The following is a 14,939-nucleotide window of genomic DNA, read 5'->3' as shown; positions in this document are numbered from 1 at the left end:
TAGGAAGCTATTCTGACTACTTTCAGAATGATGTTCGAGTATGTGTGTGTGTGTGGGTGTGTGTGCGTGTGTGCGTATAACTGTGTGTTTGTGAGTGTAAACTCTTAGTAACTTTTTAACTAATGAATCGATATGGATGGTTAAGGCGACAATCGACACATTTTCTCAAATTCTAGAGTTGATTAGACTTTGAAGTCGATCATTCAAGTCGTTTTTGAGAAATCTCTAAGAAACTAAAAAAAAACAATTGTTTTTTTTCGTAATTCGCCAATATTTTCGAGTCTACATGATCAAATGATCTGAAATTCTTAGGAAAGATGATCAACACGTTCTTTCGATTGCCGCCTCAACCATCCTCATTGATTCATTAGTTAAAAAGTTACTAAGAGTTTACAAACACAAACACACGCATACACACAAACACGCACACAAACACATACACCCACACACACTCGGGCATCGTTCTGAAAATAGTCAGAATAGCTTTCTAGGGCCTCATAATGTCAACATCTGATGAAAACACGATTTTCGAAAATCGGGGTAAAAACAATAACTTCCCGAAATTTTTGAAAGTTTAAACTTTTTTTAGCGGGAAGTTGAAACTCATATTAACATACATTAATCATAAATAAAATAACTTAAAAAAAAAGTCATAAATTTTATAGCACACGTAGATATCTCATAAAAATACTTAATAATATTGACAAATATATAAAAATTAAACTTTGAGCTCGAATAACTTTTGAACTAATAAACTTAGCGAGAAATCATTAGAGATCTTTTTTGTAGAGCGGTAAATTCTCTGTAAAACTAGATATATTTCATTATTCTAGAATTAGCTTTCCCCAAGTTATAAAATTTTGAAGGACGAAAGAATTTTTTCCCATGTTATTTGCATAAGAAACTTTGGGTTGGAATGCGGACTATCTTAGAGTTAATATTAAGAGCTCAAATTTTGAGGGAATTTTTTTTTATCCATTTAGAAGCATTCGAGCCCCTGGGAACAAAGAAATTCGAAAACATCCCTGCTAAGGACCACCCTAATATATATATATATATATATATATATATATATATATATATATATATATTAGGGTGGCGCAAAAAAACCGACTATTTTTTTTTTCGAGTCTCTTATGAAAATTTGTTGGTTAATGATGTTTTAAGAAGATACTCCAAAAATCAGCGCGATAAAAAATTTTCAACAGGTCGCGCACGAATTTTGAAAATATCAAAAATGATTGAAATTCGAATTTTTAATTTCTAAATTTTTTCTTTCTCGTGGCAGCAATAGTTTATACTTGTAAATTGATGACTATGCTATAAATTTCAGCCGAAAATTTAAATATTTAAACGGTGCTCAAGAATTTTGGATATTAACTGATAATTCGTAACTAATAGTTTGAATTAGTTGTTGTATTTTTTATGACTCAATTATTGCCATTTCAGTAAAATATAACTTTTTTATAACCAAAAATATACAGTACTGTCTTAAACAATAAGATTTGGTAAGTTTTGAATAAGCGAAAAAACCTTGATGGTGAAAAAATCAAGAAGCTTTATTATTAATATTTAAGGGTCGCTCGAAAATGTTCAAAAGACAGTACTCGGAAACATTCAAAATTCTTGAGCGAGGTTTAGAAATTTCAATTTTGGGCTTAAATTTCCAACGTAGTCATGATTCCTCAAATATAAACTATTGCTGCTATGAGAAAGAAAAAAATTTGAAATAAAAAAGTCGAATTTCGATCATTTTTGATATCTTCAAAATTTGTGAGCGAGCTTTTGAAAGTTTTTTATCGAGCTGATTTTTGGAGAATCTTCTTAAAATATCATAAACCAACAAATTCTCATAAGAGGCTCGTAAAAAAAAAAATAGTCGGTTTTTTTGCGCCACCCTAATATATATATATATATATATATATATATATATATATTCACCGTGGACCTATTGGTGGGCTAAGGTGACCCACACCTTCAAGTCACGATCACAATAGCGACTGGCAAGGATTACATGTTAGGCGCCACCAAGAGAGAGTCGACTGGTTAGGCTAGCTTATGTATATAACGAAACTGTCAGGGTCAGGTATCCACCCGTTTCCTGGTCACTAGGAATAATTAATTGAAGAATAAGAAATTTGATTATCCATACTCAGTGGTTATAATATGAACAATTGATGAACTATTAATTTTCATTTAATTCGAACGTTAAATAGAATCTATGTCACTCTATAGCATTAATATTCAATCCCGACAATATTAAACGGACTCTACTTCACTCAGTGTAACATGTGCCCAAAATGGCGTAATAAAACTTATGTCCACGTGGCTGACTCACTCTCACACATCTCACAATTATAAATTTACCCGAAAAACTAATTACAATGAAAATATTTCAATTAACGGTTTGCCTCGCGTACAATACACTGGAATAATCTTATTGCACACTTGTGATCCCAAATCTAAGGCGAGGTGTCCAGACTTCCATCCTTCCTGCTCGAACTGATCCAATCCTCCATAACGACATGACCTTCCAATGCATTTGATACAATATTTACCATAAGCTAGGTAAATAAGGGCTCTCCCGCCGACCAAGACTCGTCCACCTCAAGTATCGAAGTTGACAATGATACGGCCGATGTTTCCTTGATACTTTGTAAGTTGCACCGCAACCCAAATATGGTGTCTTCAAGTGGTGACAGAGATTGAGGCCTACCAGGCCTGATGGAATAGAAAATCCTTTCAGAATGGTGTCCGGCCAACGAAACAGAAAGAGGCCGAGTGTTCCTGATTTTTATAATCTGGTGAAACGCCCTCTATACTCGAGACTTGCGCTCTTGAAGCCTTCCTCAGGATATTGACTTAAGTCGTCGACAAGAACTGGATATGAACTTTTGTCAATTCTGAAGCCGAGTGCGCAGTCGTACTATGACTAACGAGGCAAATTTAATACTGGCAGTCATATACACAACATCATTAAGCCCTCAAATTTTTTTACAACAAAATATAGAAAATTGCAGTATAATATATTGCATAGAAAATTTCATATATTAAAAATATTGAAAATAACATAAATGAAAGCATCAATTCAGTAACTAAATCATACTGTTAAGTACGTATGTAAAATATTTACTCACCATCTGTGATAATAGTCGATTCCGTGTACGAAGCTGGTTTACATTCTTTAACATTATGATAAATATGGGGAGCATAAAACGTAGGAAACTTTTCTAAGAAGTTGTCTGCTAAGTTAGGATATAGAGAATCAAACTCCCGTTCAAACTGTAATTAAATACAATAATTAAATTTCAATTTCCAATCAGAAATAATAAAATGTAATTGTAAATTAAAATACAAAAGATCTTACCATTTTTCCGTCATAATTCAAGAGACGTGAATAATGAGCGAAAATTTCTGAAATTGTGGGACCCAATTGTTCAATCCACTGCCATCTAAAATTTCTTGTTTTTTCAAGGAGCGTGATAATTTTTCCTTTATTCTGATCGGTTGGATTACAATTGCTCATTACAGAAATCTAAAATAATATTAAAGTAAATGAAAGAATAAAAATATTTTATACATATAGTTGAATTTCTCGTAAATTATATGAATGAAATTAATTAGTTTTAATTGATTTTGATCAATTAAACTTTAATCAATAATCAACAAACATTTTGCTTTATTTCTGCTTTTGTGATTCGGAAACAAATTAAGAAGACAAGGAATGAGTTTTTTTTTGTTTTCGTTTTAAAGCTGCCTTTGAATACACTCTCTTTGATAGGCTTGAACTGCTTCGCATCGTAATCAAGCGATACTCCAAAAATCCAGTTTTTGAGTTTTTGACATAGTAATGTAAAACGATAACTTAAATATAATTCACTTTGATAGTACTTTGTTTATATAATATACGCTATTACAATGTGCTGTGTAAAGTGGTAGTGTAAATATATATATAATAAACTATAATAACAATAAGCTTCAGGGTATGCGTAAGGGTAGTACATGATGGGTCACTACGTGACGAGGGTATCGGGGGTCGCGCTGGAACTTCATCTCTCCTTGCTGTCCTCTAGTCCCACTGTTTGTAGCTGGTGAGGGTAGCCGATCTATGGGGGCGTGATTGACGTTATACTGTCGTCTAAGCCCAAGTCCCAAGTGCCCGCAACCTCGAGCAAGGGCTGTGAGGATTGTCGCTGCTTACAGTCGGCCTTCCTGACATCCGTCACGTCCTCGGGACGTCAGCATCTGGTGGAGAAGACGCGGAGGCCATGCTCCGAGTCACTCGGCGTTTCTCTATAACAGTAGGAATTATTAGTAATTTAGGCTTCTAACAATGCGCAACATGCGAATAGACAGCCGTGTGTACAGTCCAGCTGCCTTAATTTCATGCAACATGCTAAGCCGTGTGAGGCTACTCGACGTTTTCCGAGTAGTACCATGCGTCTGTCTTATTGACCGTGGCAAAGTTATCATGTTGCCAGATCAACAAAACTACAATCACCCGAGCCACCATCAACCGGTGCAGGTCACACAAGTGTGACTTTTCGCAGTTTCTCTGATAGTTCAGCCTCTAGAACCACCATTAACCGGTGTAGGTCATACTCTGTGACTTTTCGTAGTTCTAGAAGCCCCTTTCTGCCTTAATGTAGATATACCCGGCAGCGCAGGTGTTGAATTAGAGTCTGTCCTCAGTACCATACATCTTCAGCTTCTCGCCCGGAAATACCTCAGTATAGGGTTTCTGTGTCCACTCCGCTCCCTTGACGTCCTCAACGACATAACGGTCCTTATCGAGGGCCTTGGTGACCTGATATGGCCCAGTGTACTTCGGCAGTAATTTTTTACTCAGCCCGTCATTTGAGCTTACAACGCGTCTAGCCATTACTATGTCGCCACATCTGAACACTCGAGGTGAAGTTCGTTTCCGATTGTAACGAGCAGCCTGCTGTTGCTGAGTCTGCTCGATAACCCTTTGTGCCTCCTGAACGTCATTCCTACGATCATAAATATAAACACTCTCACCCAACTCATTCAACACACGTGACTCAGTTGAATGTCGTGGTTGAAACCCGAACAACAATTGCGAAGGTAGTTTCCCCGTTGCCTTATTTACGGTGTTATTTGATCCCCAGATTAGCCCGGGTAATTTACAATCCCATTGAGGTTCTTCCTCCACACTCGCAGACAGCATACTTAATATTGTTCAGTTGTACCTTTCTACCTGCCCGTTTGCCCTAGGTGTCTGTACCGCAGTTTTAACGCGTTGTATGTTTTTCTCTTTACAAAAATTTTCAAACGCCCTGCTCGTGAACGCAGTGCCACGGTCGCTAATTATGCGTCGAGGATAACCAACTCCTGTGACCGCGGTGTTGCTTAAAAATTTTATAACCGGTAAAGTCTGTGTGCTCTTCAACGCACGTGCGAATACGTATTTTATAAATAAATCTACCATTGCGAGTATTTGAGTATTTTTACAGGTACTCGGCCCGAAGGGCCCTAAATGGTCAATATGTACGGTATGCATGGCTTCGGCGACCTTTTCTATGGGATGTAAGTGACCTGGCCTTTTTCCAGCCGGTTCTTTATTCTATAAACAATCTAGGCATGAACTGATGTATTGCCTGACATAACGTTTCATTGACGGAAACCAGTAATCACTGCGCAATTTCTCTAACGTTTTGTCAAGCCCCACATGTCCAATATCATCGTGGCATAACTTAACGATCTGTCGCCTCGCCGCCTGCGGTACTACTTATCTTAACCCTTTTTGTCTACCTTCCGAAATACTCGATTGTCTTTAAGTTTAAACTCGCTGTGAACTTGCTTATCCTCGGCGTCTTTAGGTTCAGCATTTAGAACCTCCCTTACGTATTTTAACCGTCGATCCTGTATCTGTGCATACAATCAGCAGCCAATCGCTCGTTTCTATACGCAATAACCCGATATCGTCAATCCTCGCGGCATCCTGCTCCGACGTGACCGGACTCCGGCTCAGCGCGTCAACGTGAGGCATCTTTATACCTGCTCGGTAGTCGATCGCACAATCGTACTCCTGTAATTGAAGCCACCATCTCGCGACGCGAGGGAGAAGATCACGCTTAACAAACGTTGCTCTCAATGTGCTACAATCGCTAATAATTTTAAAACGTATTCCGTATCAATAGACACGATACCATTGTAGGCTATTCACTACCGCCAGTGTTTCGAGCTCGTAAGAATGATACCGCTGTTCTTCTTTTGTTGTTTGTCTTCTATAGTAAGCAACGGGTTTCAACGTTCTATCGTCCTGTTTTTGAAATAATATTCCGCCTACACCGATCTTGCTAGCATCGGTATGTAACTCGGTTTCCGCCCCATGCTTATATAATGCTAACACGGGTCTACTTATAAATTTTTCTTTTAGTGTTTCGAATGCGTCCCTCTGTTCATCGCCCCAACGCCAACTTTCACTTTTCTTTGCAAGCAGAGTTAAGAGTCTGGCAATTACAGTAAAATTCTGTATGAATTTTCTAAAGAAACTAGCTAGACCAATAAATCTTTGAACTCCATGCAAATCTTTGGGTGCTGGCATATGTGCGACCGCTTCGATTTTATGACCACCCGGCCTAATCCCTTCAGCATTTATTTCGTACCCCAGGTAGTCGACCGTTGTTTGCAAGAATGTACATTTACTTTACTTTAAAATTAGTCCAGCATGCCGTATTTGTTCTAACACGCATCTCAATGCTCCAAGACCGGTTTGTACATCTGTTGATGGTATAAAAATGTTATCCATGTATACAAGAACATGAATTTTTCCTCTAAGAGGTGATATTATTTGATTCACGAGTCTTTGAAACACTGAGGGTGCATTTGCCAGTCCAAACGTCATGCGGAGGAACTCATACTGCCCGTCTGGTGTTACGAACGCAGTTTTCTCGATCGATTCTTCTGCTACTCGTACCTGATAGTACCCCGAGAACATATCTAACTTTGTAAACCACGAGCCCCCGTGTAGTTAATTAAGTTGATCTTCTATTAGCGGTAGCGGTTGGTGATTTTTCTTTGTAATTGAATTTAACGCGCGATAATCAACACGCATACGTGCCTCGCCATTCTTTTTACGAACTAGTAGAATAGGACTTGAGAACGGTGAATTGGATTCACGAATAATGCCATTTTCCTTTAACTCATTGACCATCTCTCGTACTTATTCCCGCTCGGCATACGATAATCTATACGGCCTGTAAGTCACGACTTTATCTTCCATCAATTCTATTTTTGTTTCTGTGGCATTTGTGTGCCCTAACTTGCCTATGTTAAACGTAAAGCAATCTCTATATTCGTCTAATAATTGAAACTTTCTTGAACTGATTTCTCGAACTTTACGCTCGTCTATTGCCCCCTCTCGAGCCTGTTCAGCTCTGGCAACAATTTTCTCTTTATTTATAATGAGTGGACTATCAGAAAGATTTATGACCGGCAATATTGACGAATTTATGTTTATCATACACCTAGGAACGCAATGTTCCCGGCATTCCTGCCCACGTACACTAAGCTCTATATACAAATCACCAATATAATTGTCATCAGGAGACACGGTAGTGTCTCGCGCCAAGTACACGTTCAAATCAAACACATGTATATTTGTGAAATGTCATGGCACGAGCCTACCGTGTCTCTATACCGTAGACAGCTCCAATTTTTAAAAACTTAAAAAAAAATGTGTGTGTGTGTGCGATTCACACACGATAGAAGTGAAACTTCAGTAAATCGACAAAAGAATGAGATAAGTATATATAACAAGGGTAGGATAATTAGAAAGTTTAAAATTTGTTTTAAAATGGAAGTATTTTGATTAATTTTAATAGATATTTTATATTTTATTTAACATATGTTACATAGTTTATTGCTTAAGTTCCATATTTTCAGTTTCAACAAATAATACAAGAGGCTTATGATAACTAAAATACGATACAAATGTTATAGTTTCAATTTGGTTGATATATCTTTGGAATACTGCATCTATTACCGTTGTTGATCTCGTAGTTGATTGAGTGCAATTGTTACACATTTTTAAATTAAATGTTGTATCGAGAAACTCAATCAAAGAAAGCGCTGTATCTGATACAAAATTTATGTTAAAATTTCCACTTAAAATCATCGGAATTTTATCATAATTATTTTCGAGAATTCGGGATACCTCTGGGGGTATATTTGATCAAATTTTTATGTATAATTTCCAGTTAATTTTAATTTTTAAAATTTGTTAATTGTTTAAAAACGTGTGGTTAAATTCTTCATGAGCAAACTTATCTTGACGAAACCGTGAGTATGGAATTTCTGGCTGTACATCTACGGGAGGGTTATCTAAAAAAAAACAATTCAAAGTATGTAAAGAGTTATCGATTGTGTATTGAGAATCAATTCCTTAAGTGACAAAAATTTCTTATATTGTAAATTCAAAAAATGAATATAAAATTAATTCTAAAAACTCATTTTAAGATGATGATTATTTTCAAATATCGTTATGAAATTATATGTACAATTTAAAAACTATCCACCCTTTAGTATAAAATGAAATTACTATTTTTTTAAAATATATTTTTAATTTAAAATTTTTTTACAATTACTTTATAATTCAAAAATATTTATCCTTCTTAAAATTGTTTTTTTTTTTTCCTATAAATTTAAATGATAAATCATTTTGTTACTTTAAGAGTTATTAAATATAAGTTTAAATTAAATCAATTTTTTTTTAATATTTTAAATCATGAATTGTAAAATGAGTACATTTTTTAAAATTAAATTATCCAATTTTTAAGTTTTTCCGATTAGATTATTTGAAATTAAATTAATTATTGAGGTTACATATATAATCTATGATCAGTATAAAATAAAAATTAAATTTATTGATTGAAAAACATTGAAATATTAGTTTATACTTAAAAGAGGATTAAAAAATATTTACACTTACCATTTATTACATCAGTCACATTAACACTGATTTTTGAGCATCTATTTTGATTGTTCAATAATCGTTTTTTAAGCGCACGAAACCCGCGACTACGCTCTGTTGAATTTTTTCGGTACATTTCGGCATCTTATAAAATTTATTATTTAGCACAACAAGATATAAAAATACTCATAACACTGTTAAATAATAACACACCACATGGACTTCTTACTAAAAAGCAAGAAATCAAAAAATGTTCAACGAGTAGTCTGCCGGTAGAACTTTACATTGAAGCGAATTCTCAAGTTCAAATTTGGTGGCCTTGAAAAAGGCCGTCGGGGTCTTGAGAAAGACCGTTTGAGAGATGGACGTTGAAGCTGGAGACGACGATGTAAGTTGACTGCTGGTTCTTAGAAGAACCGTTTGGTTTGCTAGAGAAGTCTAGCTGGAGACCCTGAGGTCTAGTGAAGTTAACAAGTTCTAGTGAGACTAGCCCGGAGACGAGCTAGTCAGAACTTGACGAGAAAGTTCTAAAAAGAACTGATGGTGTCGAGATGCAGCTGGAGAAATATTCAAGCCTTGCTCACTTGAATATTTATTCTAAATCGCTGATAGCCTTGCTCGCTATCTGGAGAGTATTCTTCACAGTAGGACTGATTAGAATGGAATAGTTTGCCGCTCTCAGATCACCTTCTTTTATACCCGAGAGTCCGGCTTCTAGAATGTTCTCGACGGAGTGGGAGACATCGGTATCTGCGCTCCAATGAGATGCCTGGCTTTCAAAGAGAAGGGGAAAAGTTAAGCGCTGGCCAATAAGAAGTCTTAGCTGAGTGTGGAGGGGGTCGAGTTAACTCCTATTGGTCGTTCGCGTACTGAGAGCGAGCAGTCTCTCTCATGGTCCGTGCGAAGTTGATGAGCCATGGAATCTCTCCATGGTCCGCGTAACGTCGATGACTTAATTTCGAACATTCTCCCCCCCAATTCCGCAACCTTGTGAGGAATTAGAATCTTCTTCTTGCGAGTCGTCTTGATGAGGTGAGATTAGCAACGGAGCGAGCTTAACTATCGGCCGAGTAAGAGTCGAAGTAGCTGTTTTGACTGTTACGACTCGACACAATCCATCACTATCAGGATGAAGCTGAATGACCCGAGCGAGAGGCCACTTTGATGGTGGAAGTCGCTCATCAGTGAGAAGTACTAATGAGCCAACTTGAATGTTGTCTTGAGTCTTTTGCCATTTGGAGATTGACTGATGAGCTTGAAGGCATTCTGTTGACCACCTGTCCCAAAAAGTCTGGAACCTCTTTTGAATTCGTTAGAAATGAGAAAGTCTTGATTCTGGTACGGAGGATAATGATGGTTCGGGTATTGTAGTCAAAGCTTCTCCGCGAATGAAATGTCCTGGAGTTAATGCTGAGATGTCGTCCGGATCATCTGATAGCGCACTGAGCGGTCGGGAGTTAAGTACAGCTTCTACTTGTGCAAGAAAGGTTGAGAAGTCTTCAAAAGTGAGAAGATTGTCTGAGATGGTTCGTTGAAGATGATGTTTTACAGACTTGACTGCTGCTTCCCACTTTCCACCCATATGAGGCGCACCAGGTGGATTGAAAATCCACTTTGTACCATCGTTTGTGAGAATCCGTTGAAGCTCTTGAGATTCCTTTGTTGCTTGTCGAAATAGGTCTTTAAGCATAGCGTCAGCACCTTTAAAATTTGTACCGCAGTCGCTTCGAAGAGTTTTGCAGATTCCACGACGACTGGTGAAACGTCGAAATGCTTCGAGAAATCCTTCTGCTGAGTAGTCTGAAACCGCTTCTAAATGAATAGCTGACGTTGTGAAACACACGAAGACTGCGATCCAGCCTTTGAAGCTTTTTGCACCTCGACCTTAAAATGTTTTTAATGCGATAGGACCTGCGTAATCGACTCCAGCATGCTCAAAGACTAGAGATGGAGTTACTCGAGAGGTTGGAAGCGGCGCCATGAGTTGTTGAGCTCGAACTCCACGTATTCGAGCACACACGAGGCATCGTTGAATGAATGATTTTATGGGAGCTCGGCCACCGATGATCCAGCAAGTCTTTCTGACGTAAGATAGAGTTAACTGAGTACCACCATGAAGGGTTTTAGAGTGAGCATCTGCGATGACTAGAGCTGAGAGCTTGCTATGCCGGGGCAGTATAGCTGGGTGTTTGCTGTCCGCCGACAGTTGAGAATTCTGGAGACGACCTCCAACTCGCAATATACTAGTGCGGTCAACCATTGCCGTCAGTCGAGAGAGAGCATGATTTTTGTGAAGTCCCTTGCCAGCTTGTATAGTTTTGATGTCAGCAGAGAAGTATGCCCGTTGCGTCTCCCGTATCCAGAACAGCTTTGCAGCTTCTAAGTCAGCTGGATTAATTGGTGAGATGGCTAAACTAGCATTTGGTACCCGTTTAAATCTGGAGATGGCTCGCTGACAAATTGCCGTGATTCGAAGCAACTTGGAAAGGCCTTTATTGAAGGATTTGACTTGAGGTAAGTCAATGAGATCCCATAATACTGGATGAGACGTTACTGTAAGTGAAACGCCTGGTCTTTCTTCCAAATCATGTTCTGGAGACGGTGCAACCGCTGATGGCCAAAATTCTGGAGATTGCGAGAGCCATGGTGGCCCAGTCCACCATAACACGTGCTCAATAAGTTGGGAAGCGCTTAAGCCCCGGGAAGCACAATCTGCTGGGTTGAGTTTTCCTGATGTGAATCTCCAATGAGCATTTGAAGTAGCTTCGTGAATGGCTGATACTCGATTGCCCACAAACTCTTTCCATCTCATTGGATTGTTTTTCACCCATGCAAGGGTAACCGAGGAGTCTGTCCATAAGAATACTGGCACATCATTGAGATTGAGAGTCTTCTGAGTGTGTTTTACGAGGTTTGCAAGTAGAGCAGCCGCTGATAATTCCAGTCTTGGAATAGTGAGACGTTTAAGAGGTGCGACCTTGGTTTTTGAACAAACTAACGTGACGACTGAGGAGTAGTCTGAATCTGTCACTCTGAGGTAGACTGCTGCTGCCATTGCTAACTGAGACGCGTCTGAGAACCCATGAATTTCTATTGAATAGGCTTGAGAGTGCAAGTGTAACCACCGGGGTATCTTGATTGTCGATAGTGTCTTGAGATCGTCTCTGAATTTCTCCCATTGGTGAATTATTTCAGGCGTTAGTGTGTCGTCCCAACCAATCTTTTCCAGCCAAAGTTGTTGCATCAGAATTTTTGCTCGAATAACTACTGGAGATATAAGTCCAAGTGGATCAAAGAGTTGTGCCACCTCGGAGAGAATGGCGCGTTTGGTAATGGCTTGTTTGAATGAGATGTTCCCTTGAAACGAAAAGATGTCTTCATGAGGGTGCCATGTGATACCTAGTATCTTTGAGGTGAGATCTTCGAACGTATGAACAGCAGGAGCTGCTTGAGTTGAGGTACTTGGTGGTGAAAATTGAGGATGATTGCTTTTCCACTTGTCAAGTGGTAAGCAAGCTGAGAGGCACATGTTATTTAATTGCGTAGCAATATTCTTGAGTTGTTCAAGAGTTTCTGAGCCACCTGAGATATCATCGACGTAACTGCCTTTGAGAATTGTGTCGACTGCATGTGGGTAGTTAGGGCCTTCATCAGCTACTAATTGCTTCAGTACTCGACAAGCAAGATATGGAGCTGACCGTGTACCATACGTGACGGTAGTTAGTTGATAGGCTCGAATATTGAAGTCTTGGTCTACCCAGAGAATACGCTGAAGGTCCCAATCATCTTTCTCAACTTTAATTTGACGGAACATCTTGACTATGTCCGTAATGAAAATGTATTTGTGTTGTCTGATGTAGAGCAAGACGTCGAAAATGTCAGATTGAGTTTTGGGACCTGTATGCATAATGTCATTGAGTGAGACTTGAGATGACGTTTTGCTGGATCCATTGAAGACTACTCTGAGCTTTGTCGAGGTGCTCTGCTCACGTAATACTCCATGATGCGGAAGATAATACGTATGAGGAGGCTCTGGAGCGTTCAACGGTACAGCAACCATATGTCCGAGGTCTTCATACTCTTGAAGAAACTTGATGTATCGTTCTTTAAGAGTTGCATCTGAGGAGAGTCGTTTGAGAAGACGTTGAAGGCATCGTTGCGCAGTTAATTTGGAGTCACCCAATCGTGATACGTCTGAATTTAGAGGTAGTCGTACAACGTAGCGACCAGAATTGTCTCGATAATGCGTAGCAGTGAAGTGTTCTTCGCATTCTGACTCTGCTAGATTTAGTTGTGGCTCTGATATAGTTGGGACTTCCTCTTGTACCCAAAATTTGGTGAGTGTATCTTGTAGATCCTCGTTACTCGTCAAATGAAAAGATCGCAAAGGCTTTGTTTTAGACTCAATAGATGTTTGACCCAGAACTGCCCATCCAAAAATAGTATGCATAGCCATGGGTTCCGAGATACCTCTGATGACTAACCGAGATGATCTGAGTATGCTTCTGAGATTGTCTGCACCAATGAGGATGTCAACTGGACCTGGTGTTAGGAAGTCTGGGTCAGCTAGTTCTAATTTGTTGATGTGATACCAGTCTTGGTTAGTAACCACTACTGATGGAATGTGAGTGGTAATTCGAGGTAATATATGAGCGTTCAGTTGTATCTGAGAGTGCGAATGTGTGGACTGTAGATTGAGTATTGTTAGGCCTTGAGTTGTGCCGGGTGAGGTGCTACCAACTCCCAGTACTGAAATTGCTGCTGGCCTTCTGAGAAGTCCAAACTTATTGACTAGCGTTGAAGATACTAGTGTCAGTTCGGAGCCTGGGTGTAGGAGAACACGAGCTTGATGTTGAGTGTTGTCTGGTGATATGACAACTACTTTGCAAGTAGCTAGTAGCACTGCTGTTCGTGATTGAACTGTTGACACTGGATGAGAAGTCCTTTTTCTATTTGTTTGAGAAGTCGGTTGTTGAGTTGTCTGAGATGTCTGTTCCTGATAAATTATTTGAGAAGTCTCACAGACAGTAGATGGAAAGGTGAATTCAGTCTGAGTGGACGCGTTACACTGTCTCTTGAGAGGTCGACGAATGCTCCGAGAAGTCCTACCTAACCTTCATTGTGGTTGAGCTGAGCTGGCAGTAGCTGGAGTAGAATCTTGTGGAGATTCTGATATGACTTTCGTGGCTGGTGCGGGATTTTGATGAAGAAGCGTGTGGTGTCTCTCCTCACAAATCTTACAGCTTTTGGGGATCTCGCATTTGCGCAGATTTTGCCTGCCAAGGCAATTGTAGCACAGTCGCTCTCTGCGGACTATGTCCATCTTGTCATTGTAGCTGAGTTGGCTGAATGCTGGACAGAAGGCTATGTAGTGAGATTTAGAACAAGCACTACAATAATTGTTCAAGTTTGGCTTGAAGGTCTGAGAAGACGTGGATGAGTGAGAAGACTGTTGTGGAGCAGACTGAGCTAGATGAACGCAGGCTGGAGGAGTTCGCTGAGATGCCTGAGAGTAACTTCTTCTGGCTGGCGTTGATGAGGCGGTCTTGACGGGAGGTGTCTTCTTCGGAGATAGCTGACTCTCCATGCTTTCCAGAGCTCTGGCAGAACCAGTCAGAAAGGTTTTGAGTTGATCGTAACTTGGGGATTCAGTGCTGGAGCCCAAATGAATCTCCCAAGCCTCCCGAGTGCGGACATCAAGCAATTGTACGATGTCGTGCACGATGAGATCATCCCAGGTGCTAGTGGGGCAGCCAAGTGCTTTCAGAGCATTTAAACACTCTGAAACTGTGGTTAGGATGTGGTTCAACTCCTTGGCTGATCGCTGTTCCATTTTCTGCAGGACCCGTAATTTGTTGAGATGAGCAGTCTTGAGAAGCCTCTTATTCTCGTACCGTGCGGTGAGCGTGTCCCATGCTGATGCAAACGAGTCTGCTGAGATCTTAAGGTTGGCTATTAAACTAGCCGCGTCTCCTTCCAGACTGGCGCAGAGATAATGCAT

General features: G+C 39.5%; 2 protein-coding genes across 3 annotated transcripts in view; one reads left to right on the top strand and one right to left on the bottom strand.

The window, feature by feature from the left end:
- The window catches only part of LOC103575582 (uncharacterized), a 127,125-nt gene that overhangs the window by 5,318 nt on the left and 106,868 nt on the right, over nt 1-14,939 (bottom strand). For both annotated transcript variants that reach the window (XM_053736977.1, XM_053736978.1), the window contains exons 2-3: nt 3,368-3,535; nt 3,138-3,282 (exon numbers count right to left, since the gene is read on the bottom strand). In XM_053736977.1, coding sequence (XP_053592952.1) covers nt 3,138-3,282; nt 3,368-3,526 — 304 coding nt within the window. In that variant the 5' untranslated portion in view covers nt 3,527-3,535. The remainder of the gene's footprint in view (nt 1-3,137; nt 3,283-3,367; nt 3,536-14,939) is intronic.
- Nucleotides 1-14,939, top strand: part of LOC103575581 (MAPK regulated corepressor interacting protein 2) — a 68,371-nt gene that overhangs the window by 35,578 nt on the left and 17,854 nt on the right. The gene's annotated exons all lie outside the window — the stretch shown is intronic.

This window comes from Microplitis demolitor, chromosome 2 (genome assembly GCF_026212275.2).
Source record: "Microplitis demolitor isolate Queensland-Clemson2020A chromosome 2, iyMicDemo2.1a, whole genome shotgun sequence".
In the NCBI taxonomy this organism is placed as follows: domain Eukaryota; kingdom Metazoa; phylum Arthropoda; class Insecta; order Hymenoptera; family Braconidae; genus Microplitis; species Microplitis demolitor.
This window is presented reverse-complemented; position numbering and strand designations above follow the sequence as displayed.